This window comes from Triticum dicoccoides, chromosome 3A, assembly GCF_002162155.2.
Source record: "Triticum dicoccoides isolate Atlit2015 ecotype Zavitan chromosome 3A, WEW_v2.0, whole genome shotgun sequence".
NCBI classification, from domain to species: Eukaryota; Viridiplantae; Streptophyta; class Magnoliopsida; order Poales; family Poaceae; genus Triticum; species Triticum dicoccoides.
The window spans coordinates 566,771,134-566,787,610 of NC_041384.1; the positions used below are offsets into that span (position 1 = coordinate 566,771,134).

A 16,477-nucleotide genomic window follows, 5' to 3' on the forward strand; every position below is an offset into this window, starting at 1 on the left:
GATGGCGGGCGGCGGCGCGGTGCCAGCGCGGTGGCGGCGGGGATCCGGCGAGCGGCGTGGGAAGAAGGAGGAGGTCGGGCGGCGACGGAGAAGACCCGGGCCCCGGGGGCTCTCCTTGGGCCCGGCGGGCCGCGGGCGGCGGTGGAGGCGATCTACCACGTGGCAGGCGGCGGTTGGCGGAGGCGGAGTGTTCGGCGCGGCGCGCGGAGGCGATTTTTTAGGGTTTCGGGGAAGAGGAAGATCCGGATTCAGAGGGGTTCTTTAAATAGGCATAGAGGGAGCTAGGAGAGTCCAAATGAGGTGCGGTTTTCGGCCACGCGATCGTGATCGAACGCTCTAGATGATGGAGTAGAATTAGGTGGGTTTTGGGCCAAATTGGAGGGGTGTTGGGCTGCAACACACAGGAGGCCTTTTCGGTTCCTCGGTTAACCGTTGGAGTATCAAACGAAGTCCAAATGATACGAAACTTGACAGGCGGTCTGCCGGTAGTAAACCAAGGCCGCTTGGTAAGTCTCGGTCCAATCCGGAAATGTTTAATCCCCACACACGAAAGAAAGCTAGAAATGACCACCGGAGGAGAACGAAGCGCCGGAATGCAAAACGGACAACGGGGAAAATGCTCGAATGCATGAGATGAACACGTATGCAAATGCAATGCACATGATGACATGATATGAGATGCATGCAACGATAACAACACACGGAGACAAAAACCCGAACCCGAGAAAAGAAAATAACTTAACGCCGGAAACGGCAAGAGTTGGAGTACAAATTAGGAAAGTTACATCCGGGGTGTTACAGGTAACCCCCCGGTACTTCGGTAAAATCCCGATTTCACCCAGAACGTTTCCGATATCCAAATATAGGCTTCCAATTTATCAATCTTTATGTCTCGACCATTTCGAGACTCCTCGCCATGTCCGTGATCACATCCGGGACTCCGAACAACCTTCGGTACATCAAAACACAAAAACCCTAATTACGATCATCACTGAACTTTAAGCATGCGGACCCTACGGGTTCGAGAACTATGTAGACATGACCGAGACACTTCTCCGGTCAATAACCAATAGCGGAACCTGGATGCTCATATTGGCTCCTACATATTCTACGAAGATCTTTATCGGTCAGACCGCATAACAACATACGTTGTTCCCTTTGTCATCGGTATGTTACTTGCCCGAGATTCGATCGTCGGTATCTCAATACCTAGTTCAATCTCGTTACCGGCAAGTCTCTTTACTCATTCCGTAATACATCATCCTGCAACTAACTTATTAGTTGCAATGCTTGCAAGGCTTGAGTGATGTGCATTACCGAGAGGGCCCAGAGATACCTCTCCGACAATCGGAGTGACAAATCCTAATCTCAAAATACGCCAACCCAACAAGTACCTTCGGAGACACCTGTAGAGCACCTTTATAATCACCCAGTTACGTTGTGACGTTTGGTAGCACACAAAGTGTTCCTCCGGTAAACGGGAGTTGCATAATCTCATAGTCATAGGAACATGTATAAGTTATGAAGAAAGCAATAGCAACAAACTAAACGATCAAGTGCTAAGCTAACGGAATGGGGTCAAGTCAATCACATCATTCTCCTAATGATGTGATCCCGTTAATCAAATGACAACTCATGTCTATGGTTAGGAAACATAACCATCTTTGATTAACGAGCTAGTCAAGTAGAAGCATACTAGTGACTCTCTGTTTTTGTCTATGTATTCACACATGCATTATATTTCCGGTTAATACAATTCTAGCATGAATAATAAACATTTATCATGATATAAGGAAATAAATAATAACTTTATTATTTCCTCTAGGGCATATTTCCTTCACTACCTTCTTGTAATGGATTGAGTTTTCCTTTGAAGTTATCTTATCGGATCGAGTCTTTAAGGATTTGAGAACACTTGATGTATGTCTTGCATGTGCTTATCTGTGGTGACAATGGAATATTCACGTGATCTACTTGATGTATGTTTTGGTGATCAACTTGTGGGTTCTGTGACCTTGTGAACTTATTCATAGGGGTTGCCACACATTTTCGTCTTGACTCTCCGGTAGAAACTTTGGGGCACTCTTTGAACTTCTTTGTGTTGGTTTGAATAGATGAACCTGAGATTGTGTGATGCATATCGTATAATCAAACCCGCGGATACTTGTGGTGACATTGGAGTATCCAGGTGACATTAGGGTTTTGGTTGATGTGTGTCTTAAGGTGTTATTTTAGTATGAACTCTAGGGTTGTTTGTGACACTTATAGGAATAGCCCAATAGATCGATCAGAAAGAATAACTTTGAGGTGGTTTCGTACCCTACAATAATCTCTTCGTTTATTCTTCGCTATTAGTGACTTTGGAGTGACTCTTTGTTGCACGTTGAGGGATTGTTATATGATCTAATTATGTTATCATTATTGAGAGAAATTGCACTAGTGAAAGTATGAACCCTAGGCCTTGTTTTCAAGCATTGCAATACCGTTTTCGCTCGCTTTTGCTACTTGCTACCTTGTTGTATTCTTATTTTCAGATTACAAAAACCTATATCTACCATCCATATTGCACTCGTATCACCATCTCTTCGCCGAACTAGTGCACCTATACAATTTATCATTGTATTGGGTGTGTTGGGGACATAAGAGACTCTTTGTTATTTGGTTGCATGGTTGTTTGAGAGAGACCATCTTCATCACGTGCCTCCCATGGATTGATAAACCTTACGCCATCCACTTGAGGGAAATTTGCTACTGTCCTACAAAACTCTGCGCTTGGAGGCCCAACACGAGTCTACAAGAAGAAGGTTGCGTAGTAGACATCAGTCATCCTGATGACAGTCAAAAAATTCCTGCTGCAGAAAAACGTAGTGCTGAAGCTTGTTGTCAGTGAAGAGGCCGTTGAGCTTCACCCACACGGCATGGACGTCATTACCATCGCTCACGACCGTGTGGAATAGGTCCTTGAAGATGGTGGTGAAGAACCACTGGATGAGCGTGGCGTTGATCGCGGTCCACTCAGAGTCGCCCACCATGGCGCGGGAATCGACGGTACCGTCAACATGATCCACGAGATTGTTCTCGCGGAAGAGCAACTAAAAGTACGTCTTCCATGCGAAGTATGTGGAGTTAGTGGCATCGAGGATGATGGGGACGTGTTCGTGGATGTTGATGTCGCGGATGTCAGCGGGGTGCGGCCCGGCGAAGGGGTTGGAGTAGGTGGAGGCGTTGGATGACACGGCAGTGACGCAGGGATGAGGAGGAGAGGCGGCGGCTAGGGTTAGGTGGTGCGGCGCAGCGGGAGAGGCGGCGCAATAGAGGAGGGGAGGCGCGGCTGCGGGTAGGAGGGGAGGCGGGGGCGGCTAGGTACAATCAATTTTCTTGTTATTAAAAAAACTAGCTACATATATATGACAGGGTTTCTCTAACTTAAATCACGTGACTTTATGGTGTCTAACCCATGGGTCCCACAAACAAATTGGTCCACGACTCACAACCACCCAAAATTACATTTATAGGCAACTTATAAGTAGAGCATCTTCCTCCCAATATATAGGAAGATCTCATACTAAATTTCAGTTTTATACGAAGAGAAGTTATACCCTACTAGTAATGTTTTTTGCGATTATATTTAAGGTAAAAGAATATTGCGCAAAGGAATGTTGCCTTAAAAGCGAAACATGAGATTTTCCCAAGACCCAAAGCCAAGGCAGCAGAGAAGAAAAATAATAACCCTAGGCGCTGCTGTACAGCTGGGCCGCCGCAAGCTACGCCCCCTTCCCCTCCGCCCGTCTGAACCCTCGCCGAAAATATCTCCCCGCTGCTCGCCTGTACCCTCCCTGCCCTCTTTACCTCTTTCTTTCTTGTGTCCCAAGCCAAAACCTCCCCGCCCGACGCGGGTCTCGCGAGCATCGGGCCGTCCACGTACGCGCTTCGACACCGCCGCGCCGTCCGATCGCAGGCCAACGCGGCGTGCGAACGTGCCAACCGCGACCGAGCGGAAAGGAAAGCAAGCGCGGCGCGAGCTGTACCGCGGCCCTCTCGCAGATCCGCCCCCGCGATATCCAGTATTTCAAACCGTGCCCCTGAGGCCCACCCCGCGTCATTCGCCGCTGACCGTGCGAGGCGCGATTCATTTCCTGCGCGGAGGGCCGGGGCGCAAAATCGCCGGGCACGAACCATCGGTTGGTTACCCGGCTCCGCTGCTATAATTAGGCAAGCTAGGGGGCACGTCCCGTCTCGTCTCCCTCGTCCGCCGCCGCGTGTTCGGAAGCGAGCGAACCCCGCTCCCCTCCTCCTCGCCTTGGTAACCCACCCCGCCCCACCGCCGCCCCGCTCATACGCAGATCGACGCAGCGCCAATGTCGACGGGGGGAGCTTCGCTGGTGCGCCGCGCCCTCGAGGCCGTGCGCCGGACGCCGCGCTGGCAGAAGAGGCTCGTCGTCCTCACCGTAGGGTGCGTGCGCCGTCTCCCCTCCTCTCCCCTCTCCTCTCCCTTTCCCGCCGCCTCCTCATGTTTTGATCCGTTGCTCGTGTTCACTTGTTCGATCGATCCGTACGTGCGACGCCGTGCATTGTGCGCGCTAGCTGTGCGGCCTGCCCTTTGCTGGTTCGGCAAAATTTGCCACCTTTTGGTGCTTGCTGAGATTTTCTTAATCTGTAGTTCCGCGGAAAGGATCCGAACCGCGGATTTAAGCGGGCTGATTGATTTGTTTAATTGACGAATTGCTCCGGTGATGACCAGCAACTTCATTACTGCACCATAGATGTTTCGCTTTTGCCCTTGTGAGTTGATAATATTACTTGTAGATCCATCTATACATTGTAGAGCCAGTAAAGTAAATGGATCTAATTGTCTGCCGCGTGCGTTGTGTTCGTGGGCGTGAGGGATTAATTATGTTGTAACTTGCAAGATCCTTCCATTTCCGTCTCCGGCCTGAAATTTCAAGCTGGCTTCATTAGGTCGTTCTTGGCATTCGGAAATTCTGTGATTTTGAAGTAGAAACCTACTAGTACATCACATTATTTATTTAGTGCTGAAGATACGGAGGCCAACACAGACAATATGCCTTGCATAGTATATAAGGCGATCATGTCTTTACATTTGTTCGTAACAAGTGGAGTTGGGTATTAGCTACAACTATACAATCCTAAATACTGTTGCCCATGTGGATACAGTAAGGTAGCAGAGTAGTATGGTTAGTCTATTTATACCACAGTAAAAATAAAGTAAGGTTTTAAACCAATTTGATGTTGTAGTGCTGTGTTGCACAATCTAGTTCGTAAGATAATCTGTCCATTTTTACCTGCAAACCAGTGTCACCATTGGAACCTATTACTAAAATAAGGGATATTTTTACCATAGTAAGTTACTTCGTTTATAGTTATATAAGTTACTAATTGGTAAATGGACTAAATCTTTAGCTTATAAGCCACATAAATGTTTGAAGTGGCATTTATTTGTTTATGAACATTATTTTATATCAGAACCCTTGACACTTTATTTCTTCAACCTCATTGCAGAGCTGGCACTTTAAGCTATGCTTGCCAGGATAACCGTGTTCTTCAAATCAGTGATGGAACGGGGGGCAAGAAAAAAGTGGTTATACTTGGAACTGGTTGGGCAGGTGCAAGTTTCTTGAGAAATATCGACACTTCTTTGTATGATGTCCATGTGGTATCACCTCGCAACTATTTTATGTTCACTCCTCTGTTGCCGAGTGTGACATGTGGCACGGTTGAAGCACGCAGTATTGTGGAGCCAATTCGCAATATTGTGAGAAAGGTACTGTTTTGATAGTATAGTACATATGTGGGTCTTACTTTTCTATTCTGCATCATTTTGTATCTTCCTAGTATGTTGTACCTTATAGGCAAGTAAAATTGTACTAGTTTGACCAATACCATTGATATATCTGAAGTGTTGGCACGGTAAACTTGTGTATTTTGCAGAGAGGTGGTGCATTCAGATTCTGGGAAGCAGAGTGCTACAAGATTGATCCAAAAAGCAAGAAGATCCACTGCAAATCAGGTGATGGAACCAATGCTGACGCCAATGGGGAGTTTGTTGTGGATTATGACTACCTTGTTGTAACTGTTGGAGCGAAACCAAATACTTTCAACACCCCAGGAGTTGCTGAAAATTGCCATTTCCTGAAGGTCAGTACCTACCTGTGTTATCCGTCATTAGATAGATACAAATTGTACTTCCATTTTTTGATTTATCCCATACTAAACCTTGATCAAATAACTGTGCGTGCTGCTCTGTTTAACATACCTTTATTCATCAAGTTAATGCAATACACTCCAATTGACAATTTTTTCCCAATTGTACTGACAAACTATGCCCTTATCCCCTTTAGTAGGATAGCAGCTTGCATCTATTTGCTGTGTCCTTCCTTTCATCATGATAACTATGTGTTGTGTGCTGCTGTGCATTACTTGTGAGTGCGTGCCCTTGAGCGCAAGTGTTTTATAGGTTACATTCTATTGCAAAGCAGCTATATATACATTTTGTACAATTTGTCGTAATTTGATATATCTGTTATTGTGTAGGAAGTAGAAGATGCTCAAAAGATTAGGAAGAGTGTCATGAAATGTTTTGAAAGAGCTGCACTTCCTAATCTTACTGATGAAGAGCGGAAGAAGAACGTTCATTTTGTTGTTATTGGTGGTGGCCCAACAGGGGTAGAATTTGCTGCAGAGTTGCATGACTTTGTCAATGAGGACTTGGCAAAGTTGTATCCTGATGTAAAGAAGTATGTGAGTATTTCAGTAATTGAAGCTGGAGAGCATATCCTTACGATGTAAGACCCTTGAGACATCTTCAGCACTTTTCTGTAGCATTTGTAAAATATTCACTTTTGAATTTGTCATTTCTTTTATATTCAACTGAGTAGGAATTTCCTGGCAGCACTAGCACATATATTACAGATACCTTCTGGTGATAATTTTTTTTTCATGTTTCATGCAGGTTTGACAAAAGAATCACCAATTTTGCCGAGGATAAGTTCAAGAGGACAGGCATAGATTTGAAGACAAATTTTAAGGTCGTGAAGGTGTCTGATAAGACGATAACCATGAGTAATCCTTTAACTGGAGAGATTGCTGTTCCTTACGGCCTGGCTGTTTGGTCCACTGGAATCGGAACCCGTCCCATAATTATGGATTTCATGAAGCAAGTTGGTCAGGTATATCCCGGCCTGCATCCATAACAAATCATATTTCACTATTCACATTTAAGATGTTCAATACATTTTTTGTAGGCAAACAGGCGTGTGCTAGCAACTGATGAGTGGCTTAGGGTTCTTGGATGTGACAATGTATATGCACTTGGTGACTGTGCAACTATAAGTCAAAGAAAAGTGATGGTACGCGCATTGATCAATTTTGAAGTATCATTTTAGTTTACCATGTCAGATATTTCAACATTTGAGTTGGACTTGGAAGTTTTATATAGGAGTAACACTTTCAAGTTTTAGGGAATATTTTCTGTTGGTATGATGCTTTAATCGACATGAGTATCCTTTCTTTCTCTCTTGAGGTGGAAAAGTTTAGCTTCTTAGATGATAACCATTCTTCTGTCCCCCTATAGAAGAATGCTCTACATTTGTTTTAGCAAAAAAAATACCATGCTATGCCAACTAGTATACATGTTTATACTTGATGATTTTCCGGCATTTCAGTGGTTTCTGACATCTGTGTTTGATTATTATTCATTACAGGAAGATGTTGATTCAATCTTCCGGGTAGCAGACAAGGATAATTCTGGCACTCTGTCTGTAAAGAACATAAAAAATGTTCTTGGCGACATCTATCAAAGGTACCCACAGGTGGAGTTGTATCTTAAAACCAACCAAATGAAGGGCTTCCATGACCTACTGAAAGACAAGGAGACAGAAGAACTGAACATTGAAGAATTCAAGAAAGCCCTTGCTCAAGTGGACTCGCAAGTCAAGATGCTCCCAGCAACAGCTCAGGTAATTCCTGTGTATGTCTTAGGAACTCAACATTGCCTACTATGCAGAGTGGCAAATCAACTTCAGCGTTGATGATATGCTAAGCATGTAATAATGATTATTCCATGCATCAGGTTGCTGCACAAGAGGGAGCTTATCTGGCAGATTGCTTCAATAGGATGAATACTTGTGAAGAAAATCCTGAAGGCCCTCTGAGGATTAGGGGCGCAGGGCGTCATCGGTTCAAACCTTTCAGGTAATAAACTGGATGGTTAAAAGTAAACCTTGCATTTTTGCTGTGCAAGGTCAATAAAATGTAAATCTGATTTTTATTATCATCAAGTGCCAGTAAAGGTCTGTAGATATATGTTTGGCAGTTTAGCTATGTCACTCATCGTTCCAAATCAAAGAGGTGCTGATTTGTTGTAGAAATAGAAGAATTTCATTGTCATAGCTATAATTGATCATCCCAAATTGCACATGTACAGGTACAGGCATCTCGGCCAGTTTGCTCCGCTGGGTGGAGAGCAGACTGCTGCACAGCTGCCTGGTGATTGGGTACATGTAGGCCACAGCACTCAATGGCTGTGGTATTCTGTCTATGCAAGGTAAGTCTCTCGCTATCCAGTATGCTTTGTTCCTTCTCCACTTCAAGCACTGATTGGATGCTGGTTCTAATGGTTATTTATTTACTCTTTACCAAATACAGCAAGCAATTCAGCTGGCGCACACGGATGCTAGTTGTGACTGATTGGGGAAGGCGTTTCCTCTTTGGAAGGGACTCCAGCAGCCTATAAACTGAACTACAGATTGGGTAGTTCGTCTTCTTTTGCCATCTGAGGATCTGCTAGACTCTGATGCTGCCTTCATCATACCGCATCATTCGTTTCGTTCCACAATTTTGAGAGCTCAGTTCGTTAATAGCTTAGCAAGGTTTTGTTCGCAAATTTTGTTCTTGCCAGATACGGTTTATATCCTTTTTATGTCTTGTCTTAATACACCTGCATCGTTCAGGTGTCCCTAGTAGAGATGATCAGAGGACGACTTGTGTCCATCTCATTCATTACGAATATTTGCCCTTCTTTCATGAGAATACAGTCTAGATTCCTCTTTGTTAGAACGATTCATTTGTCTTTTCAAATGAAACTTTGGGCACGGCCGCTGAATAGGGAGCAATCGCCCTGGTTCTTGTGCCTGATTTTATTAATGTGATTCTCGCAGAGCATAATCAATCATCGGTTGATTACGACAACGTCAAATCCTTGGCTCCACTCCCCGCTCCTAGGTTGTGGATCCCCATGACTAATCGGGCGTTGACAACTTGTTTGAGAACAAACCGCACTCCGTACTGACCTCCCACGACACATCCAAGCTGGTTTAACAATGGTCAGTCCTCTGTGGACCCAGAGCTGAGTTGTGGAGTGGAGATGATCCGAACAGGCACTAATTAGCATTCCACTGATCAACCTCCTGTACCAATGAATGCATGCGGTCGTCTTTTTCGCGGACCGTGGACTCGTGTTCAGTGCTGATGGAGAGGCGACTCTTCTCGGGTGGCCTCCTTGCTCTCTTGGAAAGGTCGCGTACAGCCGCCGTTGCTGCGCAGCCGGCTCTGCCTCGCGCCGTTCCATCCCGGCGACGCCGTGCACGCAGCCGTCGCTCGTTCTTGGGACGGCCTATCTCTTTCTCGTTTTGTGGCCTAATTACTCTCCGCAGAGAAAAGTGCCGGTAACGTGATTATAGAGACAAAAGTAACGAACAGCGATCTCATTATTGATAACGAATAGGCATCCGTTCGGTAACAAGTCGCGACATTTGCCAAAAGCAACTGTTGGTGATTAGGCAGGGATTAAAATCTTAATTAATTAATACAATTAATTCTCAACACTTCTGAGCCTGCACCACGTGACCCGCATGTTAATGATGATAACATACAACAAGCGCTCACATTGAAAAAAAAAATTCAACAAATCATACAACGGAACGATTCTGGTAAAGGAGATACATTCCACAATAACTCATAACCATGGCCGCCTATAATAATAACATCTACTCCGTATTTTTCGAAGGATGATGGAATATATGGAGTTTTTTTTTGACGGGATGGAATATACGGAGTTCACCACCATTGATGTTTTATAACTTATACTTCTTCATGTACTCGCGGAATATGACTCGGTCAAAAATGGGTCTATTATCTTCTGATAAAAGCTCCTTTATTGGTCCATATGGCCTATCAAGATCATCAGTGCTCAAAAAGCATGCGATTGAGATACGTGGTTGTACGGTTGGTTTGAGCAGAACCCGGTGCTCCACGCTCTTGAACCCCCCGTTTGTAGTAATCTACACAATTGTGAAAAGAAGAAATACGAAATTTGATTTCAAACAAATCCATCATAGTGATCAATGAGCGTTGGTGATTAATTTATTAAAAATGTTTATGGCTAATTCATTTTGAAATTATTAAAAAATAAAACTATTCTTTATAAAATTACCTTTTTCTTAAATTTTGAACTTGTTTCAAAACCGTCCATAAATCTTTAATAACAAATAAAAATCAATTTTGGAAAACGTGACATTAATAACAAGAATAAAAATATGCATGTGATTGGTCCAATATCAATTGGTAACGTCATTTCATATAGTTTTTTCCCTATTTACTAATAGTTCAGAGTTTATGCACTATTTTGATATAATTTTAAAATTAAAGACTAGAACTTGAGATAATGAAAGATTTGAAAATATATTGTATTCAATCTTATATCAACACCCATTCACAAAAAAGAGGTACTAAAAAATACATAATTTATATATTAGATTAAATTGGGATACAATTGTATACTAACAATAAAAAATAATTATTTTAAAATAAAATTTATAGTAGAATATTGTAAGTAAAAAATATTCCTAACGGAGGGAGTAGAAGATAAGATAACTGACTTATGATCGGAAGTAAATAAACAATTAAATATGTTTTTCATATGAATGAATGTATAAATATATAACTAATGTATATCAATTTGGTTAGGTGAAAGTGTGACGATACCTGCATCATGTCACCCATATTTGCCAGCAATGCACCCTTGACTGGAGGAACATCGATCCAAACATCTTGATGAAGAACTTGAAGGCCGCCGACACTGTCTTGGAGGAGCAAGGTCAGAAACCCAAGGTCGGTATGCTTGGTCCCACCCATGGTCAAATGTGGCTCTGGACATATCGGGAAATAGTGACACGCCATTGACCTTGAGTTGAAGCATCTTGTGGTCGCTAGATAATCACTTCCAAGACCTAAAGCTTCTGATAATAACTCAGACAACTTCCTCATAACTCCATCGATGCCTTCCATGTACCTCCTCACTTCTTCTCTGTACACTTTCACAATGTTATAAAAAAGATCGTTTTATCTTTATTATAAACAAAAACACCCTTCACTTTAGTTATAAATTAAAGATTGATCTCTATTATATTAGAAAGAAAATTACATTTGGTTTTCTAGATTGGAGTGATATATTAATACTAAAGTAACCAAATTTAAAGTCATTTACATCCTCACAGAAAATAGAAGTCAAAGAATCATCCCCAACAGGAAGACCAACTAGAATCATATATGAAGTTAAAAGTGTCATAAGTCGAAGAGGCCCAAACTCTACTCATACACCAGAATCATCATGACCGGTCTTATGCACAATTCGTGTGAGCCGTCTTTAACTTTACTAAAAAGTAGATTAAAAAACCTTTAAATATTAATATTTTATTTATGAATAGAGCATAAAATCATAAATTAACCAAAAATATAGGTTTTGATAATGGCGGATCCAGAAAAACAACAATATTATTTAGGCTAATGAGAAATAAAAAGAATCTGACCTCTTACACAAAGGATGATATGGTTAACCAAGTGCGCTAATCTTTCATATTTATTAATATTATAGTAAATTTTTGTTAGTTGTATGTACATCTGCATATATCAAAGACTAGTTATTCTATGAATATAAAAAAAGACAGGTTATTCCAAAAGAAAACACTTATTCAAAACCCTGAACTCGGAATGAATCAGCTAGCTAACCAAGTTTATTAATGACTTCTAATTATGTTCTACCAAAAATAAATGGGGTTCACTTTCACAAGCTATTTTTTTTATTTTTCTGACATGGGAATGCTAATTTAAAAGTTATTTTTTTTAGAAAAGGAGGACGACCCCCGGCCTCTACATAAAAGTTATTTTTTTTTTGTGTGTGTGTGAACTTAGTTATAATGGATCACCTGCAGATTTGTGGTATTGCTTCAAAGCTTGCAGGGTCTTCAAGAACCTTGCAAGACAAGGTATCTCTCCAGTCGGCCGGGGTCGTCACCTTGAAATCTCCATGAAAGCTGAAGAAGTTAACCTTCTGAGCAAAGTCACGCGAGTACCACTTTGCCTTCTCCTCCTGAGGAAGCTCATGGAAAGCTCGGACACCTCTCTGGACTCCCTCGATGACGCCGAGAGGAATCCCGTGATCGACCAGCTGAAAGAATCCCCATGACTCGGCCGCTTTCTTTATCTCCTCCACGATCTCCTTCCGACTCTCTGGGCAATCAAACCCGCTGAGATCAATCACAGGGAATCGAAGGCCGCGAACCTTGTGAAGACGCTCGTCGTCTACGGGGAGTGAAGAGTTGAGGAGGTTCTCCGGAGGGTGTATGAACATGGTGGGAAGCTTGGTGACGCCGGCGTCGACGAGCCCTTTGACGCCGGCTTTGCTCTCGTCGAAGGCTTTGATCTCCGTCTCACGCTGGCTGTAATCCACAACTGGCGCCATGGCTTGTTTGAGCAAGAACAAGTTTGCAGGTGATCGCTCTGTTCTGCCCGTTTATATGTAGGTGGAATCGGGAGCAGGTTTTGAAGATACGTTGGTCTCATCGACGGCCTGTGCTACTGATCAAGCTTTGGTTTGCACGCCTTTTGGCAGCGGAGCACGCTCACGCGCTCGTGCAGTGCGAGGTAGCTATGCTTAATTTGGCGCGAACTTAAACTTGTGCGAGCCGAGCTGGAGCGTTTGCCGTTTGATGTGTAGCAGAGGCATCGTAGCTGGTGGGACTCATCTCCAGAGAAGAGGAACCTGGGTTTCCAAACGCTCCGTTCCACTACAACGAGCCGGCCTTTGGTGGCTAGAGATACAATTATTGTACAATGATTAGCATGATTTTTATTGAAACCGAGGCAAGAGATTTGCCCCATTCATTACTTAAGAGAGAAAGAGTCCATAGTACATGGCACCGGCTCCACAGCACAGCCCGTCAGAGAAGAAACAACACCAACAGCAATATAGAAGGATTACTCTCGCGGCAATGATGATGCTCAAATGCCTGGCCCCAACGGTGATCCAAAGTCTGGCCTCGTCCTGGATCAGCTTTAGGATGTAGAGGGGAGGAGGGGAGGCCTGGATTTTCTTTCTGAACACTCTAGCATTTATCGTTTCAAATAACCCAATTGACAACCATAGTGAGGGAAGCCATGACCTTCTGATTTGCGGTATCTGGCTTTGACATATTAGTCCATCAACTCTTTGTGTTGCGCTCCGTCGCCCACCTATTTATCTCAAGCGCTCCTAGTTCCAACCACTCATTAACCATCCGCCAAACCCGCATCGTGTACAAGCATTTGTGAACACGTGGGAGAAAGTTTCGTTATCCGCTTGCAAAGGGTGCAAATGCTACAATTTACCCAACTGCCTTTTCTCCAACCTATCATCCCTCCAAATCCTGTTTTGTACCGCCAACCAGGAGAAGAATTTGACTTTCGAAGCTTCAGAGTGGTGAAACAACAGCGAATCAAGTATCTCTCCCTTTGTACTGCCAACCTGGGCAGCGGCAGTGGGGCACCCTCTCCCCTTGCCGGAGGGTGGCGACGCGTGGCATTGCCCTCTGGCGGCGCGGCCATGGGACGTGGCGACACGGGCTGGCGGCGGTGGCTCAGAGCGTGTGGTGGTTCCCTCTGTCGTGGCGGCGGTGGGATCTGGCTTGGGACCGTCGACCGCGCTGGTGGAGGTGCTGGTTCGGGTGTCCCCTGCACTCGGGCGCTTCTCTGTGCTGCTAGCGGCAGCGAGCTCTGGTGGCCAATGACCAGTGGTGGCACGGGCCTTATGGGGTCTCGGCGTTGGGGATCTGACGTCCGTGAGCCGATTGGTGGCGCAGGAGTGGCGGTGGCGGCCTCCTGCTCCTGGAGATGCGCCAACGGTGCGCGGAGCTTGGCGGGTGTCGATGGTGCCGGCCGCATGCCCGCACGTGCAACGAGGATGGCATGGATCTAGGGTTCACACTCGGGCGCTAGAACCGGGCCCCGGGCGGATCAGAGCTAGTGCTTCGGGTAGGAGAGGTCAGGATTAGCCCGGGATGTGCTCGCGGGTGGTGCTCGTGCTCCCTTCGCAGGTACGGTGCTCGATGATGGTGATCGTGATACCGTTGCACTGATGCGCAGATCGTCATCGGTGTCCACGGACATGGCGTCGTGTGAGCTCGGTGCTGGCTCACCGTCGGCCGGCGGCAGCCCCCCCTCCCCCCAAGTCCACTGGGCATTGGCCAGGGACGCAGGTGCTGGTGCCTCCTACGGTGGAGGAACCTCACACGAGATAATCTTGCTAAAAGGCGCCATGTGGTAGACACAATTTGTGCTTGTTTTGTAATGAGGAGGAAAATGTTAAAACATCTTTTCTCTGATTGCACCGTGGTTGTTAACACTTGTCAAATAATTTCTGAAGTGGTTGATATCCCTCTTCCTTGCTCATTTGGTGATTTAGCTATCAATTGGAAGAATAATAAAGTTGTTGCTATTAGTTTGATTGTACATGCTACCTTTGTGGAGCTTATGTTGCTTCAAAATGAATTTGTGTGTAAGGGTTGCACTTGAAGAAGTTTGAAATGCATTCTAGGCATGGTGAGCTCCTTTGTACACAAGTGGAAAGTACTTTGTTGCGGCGCTCAAGCTGCTCTGCTTCTCAGATGCTTAGAGCATCTCCACTAGGCCCCCCAGGAGCACTTTTTCAATGCCGGCGGTTGAAAAATGTTCCACTCACGCTCCCAGGACGTCAATTATCGCCGGATTTGGCGAAAAACCTGGCCGGCGCTCTCACCCCAAACTCAGGATCCCGGGGGGCGGCTGGGGGAGGAGAGAGAGTGTTTTGCATGCGGTTGGGCCCGCCGCCAGCCTCCCATTCTCTCTCTCCCCACTTTTCGTCCGGGGTCCACCCACGTGATTCTCTCTTCTCTTCTCCTTCTCTCCACCCAGGAACGGAGCAGGGCAGGCAGCGGGCGAGAGGTGCGGGGTGCAGGCCAGGGGCGCGGGGCCACGGTGGACGGTGCGGGGAGGCGGCGGATGCCCTCGACCTCCTCGTCGTCTCCTCCGGCGACGTTGTGGGCGGGCGCGGGCGGCGAGGCCTGCCATGGGCAGCGAGCAGAGGTGCGGAGGCGCAGGTCGTGGCCAGCTCGGACGGGGCGGCGGCGAACCGAGCCAGGGCGGCGCGAGGTCCGCGAAGCGCGAGGCAAACCGGCGTCGACGGCGCGGGCGCTCGAGGCGAAGTAGCTCAACGCAGAAGAGGCCTCGGCCGCTGTTCGAGTCAACGCGAGCTGGGACTCGGGGATGCGGTCGTGGATGGAGCAGGGCAAGATGGGACGGCGGCTCGACCGCGGTGGAGGCCAGGCGGTCTCGCGGGAGGCCTCGAAGGCAGTTTGGCGGCGGAGGGCGAGCAGGCCGGTGCGGCGGGACAAGCGGGCGCGCGTGGGACGAGCTGCAGGGGCGTGCGGGCGCGGCGAGCTGCAGGGGCGGCGGACGCGACGAGCAGACCGGCGGGGACGACATGGCAAAGGCCGTGGCGAGCAGGCCGACGTGGTGGTGGCGGTGCGGTGGAGTGAGGAAGATGAGGCGGCGCACAGAGGAAGAAGAGACAGAAGTGCTAGGGTGAGGGGATGGCTAAAAAAATCTTCGTTCCCAATGTAAAATTTTCGCCGGGGCCTCTCCAGAAGACCGAAAAAACGCCTTCTGGGGGACACAACGGCTGGAGATGCTCTTACGGCTCCTCAATCATCACTGATGAGAACTCCTTAGGATTGGCTGGAGGTGAACCTTGTGCGGGGTGATCTACAAGTCAGTTTTCAGATGGGAAGCTCTGTGCTAGCTAGCTAATCCTATTCTCAATCTGTTTATGTTCTTGTAGCCCCTGTGCTGGTCATAGTCGACTTTATGGTTGCAATAATTTTCGTTGCAGCTATTTTGGTTGTGATCGAGCGCTGTATAACCATGTTTTTTCTGTTGTTTGCCTCTTCTTAATAAAAGTTGGCGCAGCAGGGAAACCCATTTCTTTCAACAACAAAAAAAACTTGGGGACTCTTTGCTGAATATAAGAGCATCTCTAGCATCTAGCAGACCCGTATAGTGTGGACCCGCAAAATGCATTTACAATTCACGAAAAAACAGATTTGTGGGCCAGCGCAGGCGGCGGTCGAGCAAACCCCGTAAAACGGACCCATAAAAAAGGATATTCGAC

General features: G+C 46.0%; 2 protein-coding genes across 2 annotated transcripts; one reads left to right on the forward strand and one right to left on the reverse strand.

Moving 5' to 3' along the window:
• Window positions 1–4,238: 4,238 nt before the first annotated feature.
• Window positions 4,239–9,078, forward strand: LOC119269215 (external alternative NAD(P)H-ubiquinone oxidoreductase B3, mitochondrial-like). Its single transcript, XM_037551008.1, has 10 exons — window positions 4,239–4,453; window positions 5,521–5,782; window positions 5,950–6,156; window positions 6,553–6,803; window positions 6,971–7,187; window positions 7,263–7,367; window positions 7,722–7,976; window positions 8,090–8,211; window positions 8,444–8,563; window positions 8,665–9,078. Exons 1-10 carry the CDS (start codon window positions 4,359–4,361, stop codon window positions 8,750–8,752), a joined length of 1,722 nt encoding a protein of 573 aa, XP_037406905.1. The 5' UTR covers window positions 4,239–4,358; the 3' UTR covers window positions 8,753–9,078.
• Window positions 9,079–10,091: 1,013 nt separating this feature from the next.
• On the reverse strand, window positions 10,092–12,757 carry LOC119272160 (1-aminocyclopropane-1-carboxylate oxidase homolog 1-like). The gene is made up of 3 exons (XM_037553717.1): window positions 12,222–12,757; window positions 11,002–11,323; window positions 10,092–10,298 (listed from the first exon to the last, which is right to left on the reverse strand). The coding sequence occupies exons 1-3, from the start codon at window positions 12,755–12,757 to the stop codon at window positions 10,092–10,094; spliced, it is 1,065 nt and encodes a 354-aa protein (XP_037409614.1).
• Window positions 12,758–16,477: the final 3,720 nt, after the last annotated feature.

What these genes read in the sequence shown, in the direction of transcription:
- LOC119272160 (XM_037553717.1), bottom strand. Translation starts at nt 12,757, where the DNA reads ATGGCGCCAGTTGTGGATTACAGCCAGCGTGAGACGGAGATCAAAGCC. An exon ending in GCAATACCACAAATCTGCAG is followed by an intron (nt 11,324 to 12,221) that starts GTGATCCATTAT and finishes GAAAGTGTACAG; the next exon opens with AGAAGAAGTGAGGAGGTACA. An exon ending in ATATGGGTGACATGATGCAG is followed by an intron (nt 10,299 to 11,001) that starts GTATCGTCACAC and finishes ACAATTGTGTAG; the next exon opens with ATTACTACAAACGGGGGGTT.
- LOC119269215 (XM_037551008.1), top strand. Translation starts at nt 4,359, where the DNA reads ATGTCGACGGGGGGAGCTTCGCTGGTGCGCCGCGCCCTCGAGGCCGTG. An exon ending in TTCGCAATATTGTGAGAAAG is followed by an intron (nt 5,783 to 5,949) that starts GTACTGTTTTGA and finishes TGTATTTTGCAG; the next exon opens with AGAGGTGGTGCATTCAGATT. An exon ending in AAAATTGCCATTTCCTGAAG is followed by an intron (nt 6,157 to 6,552) that starts GTCAGTACCTAC and finishes GTTATTGTGTAG; the next exon opens with GAAGTAGAAGATGCTCAAAA.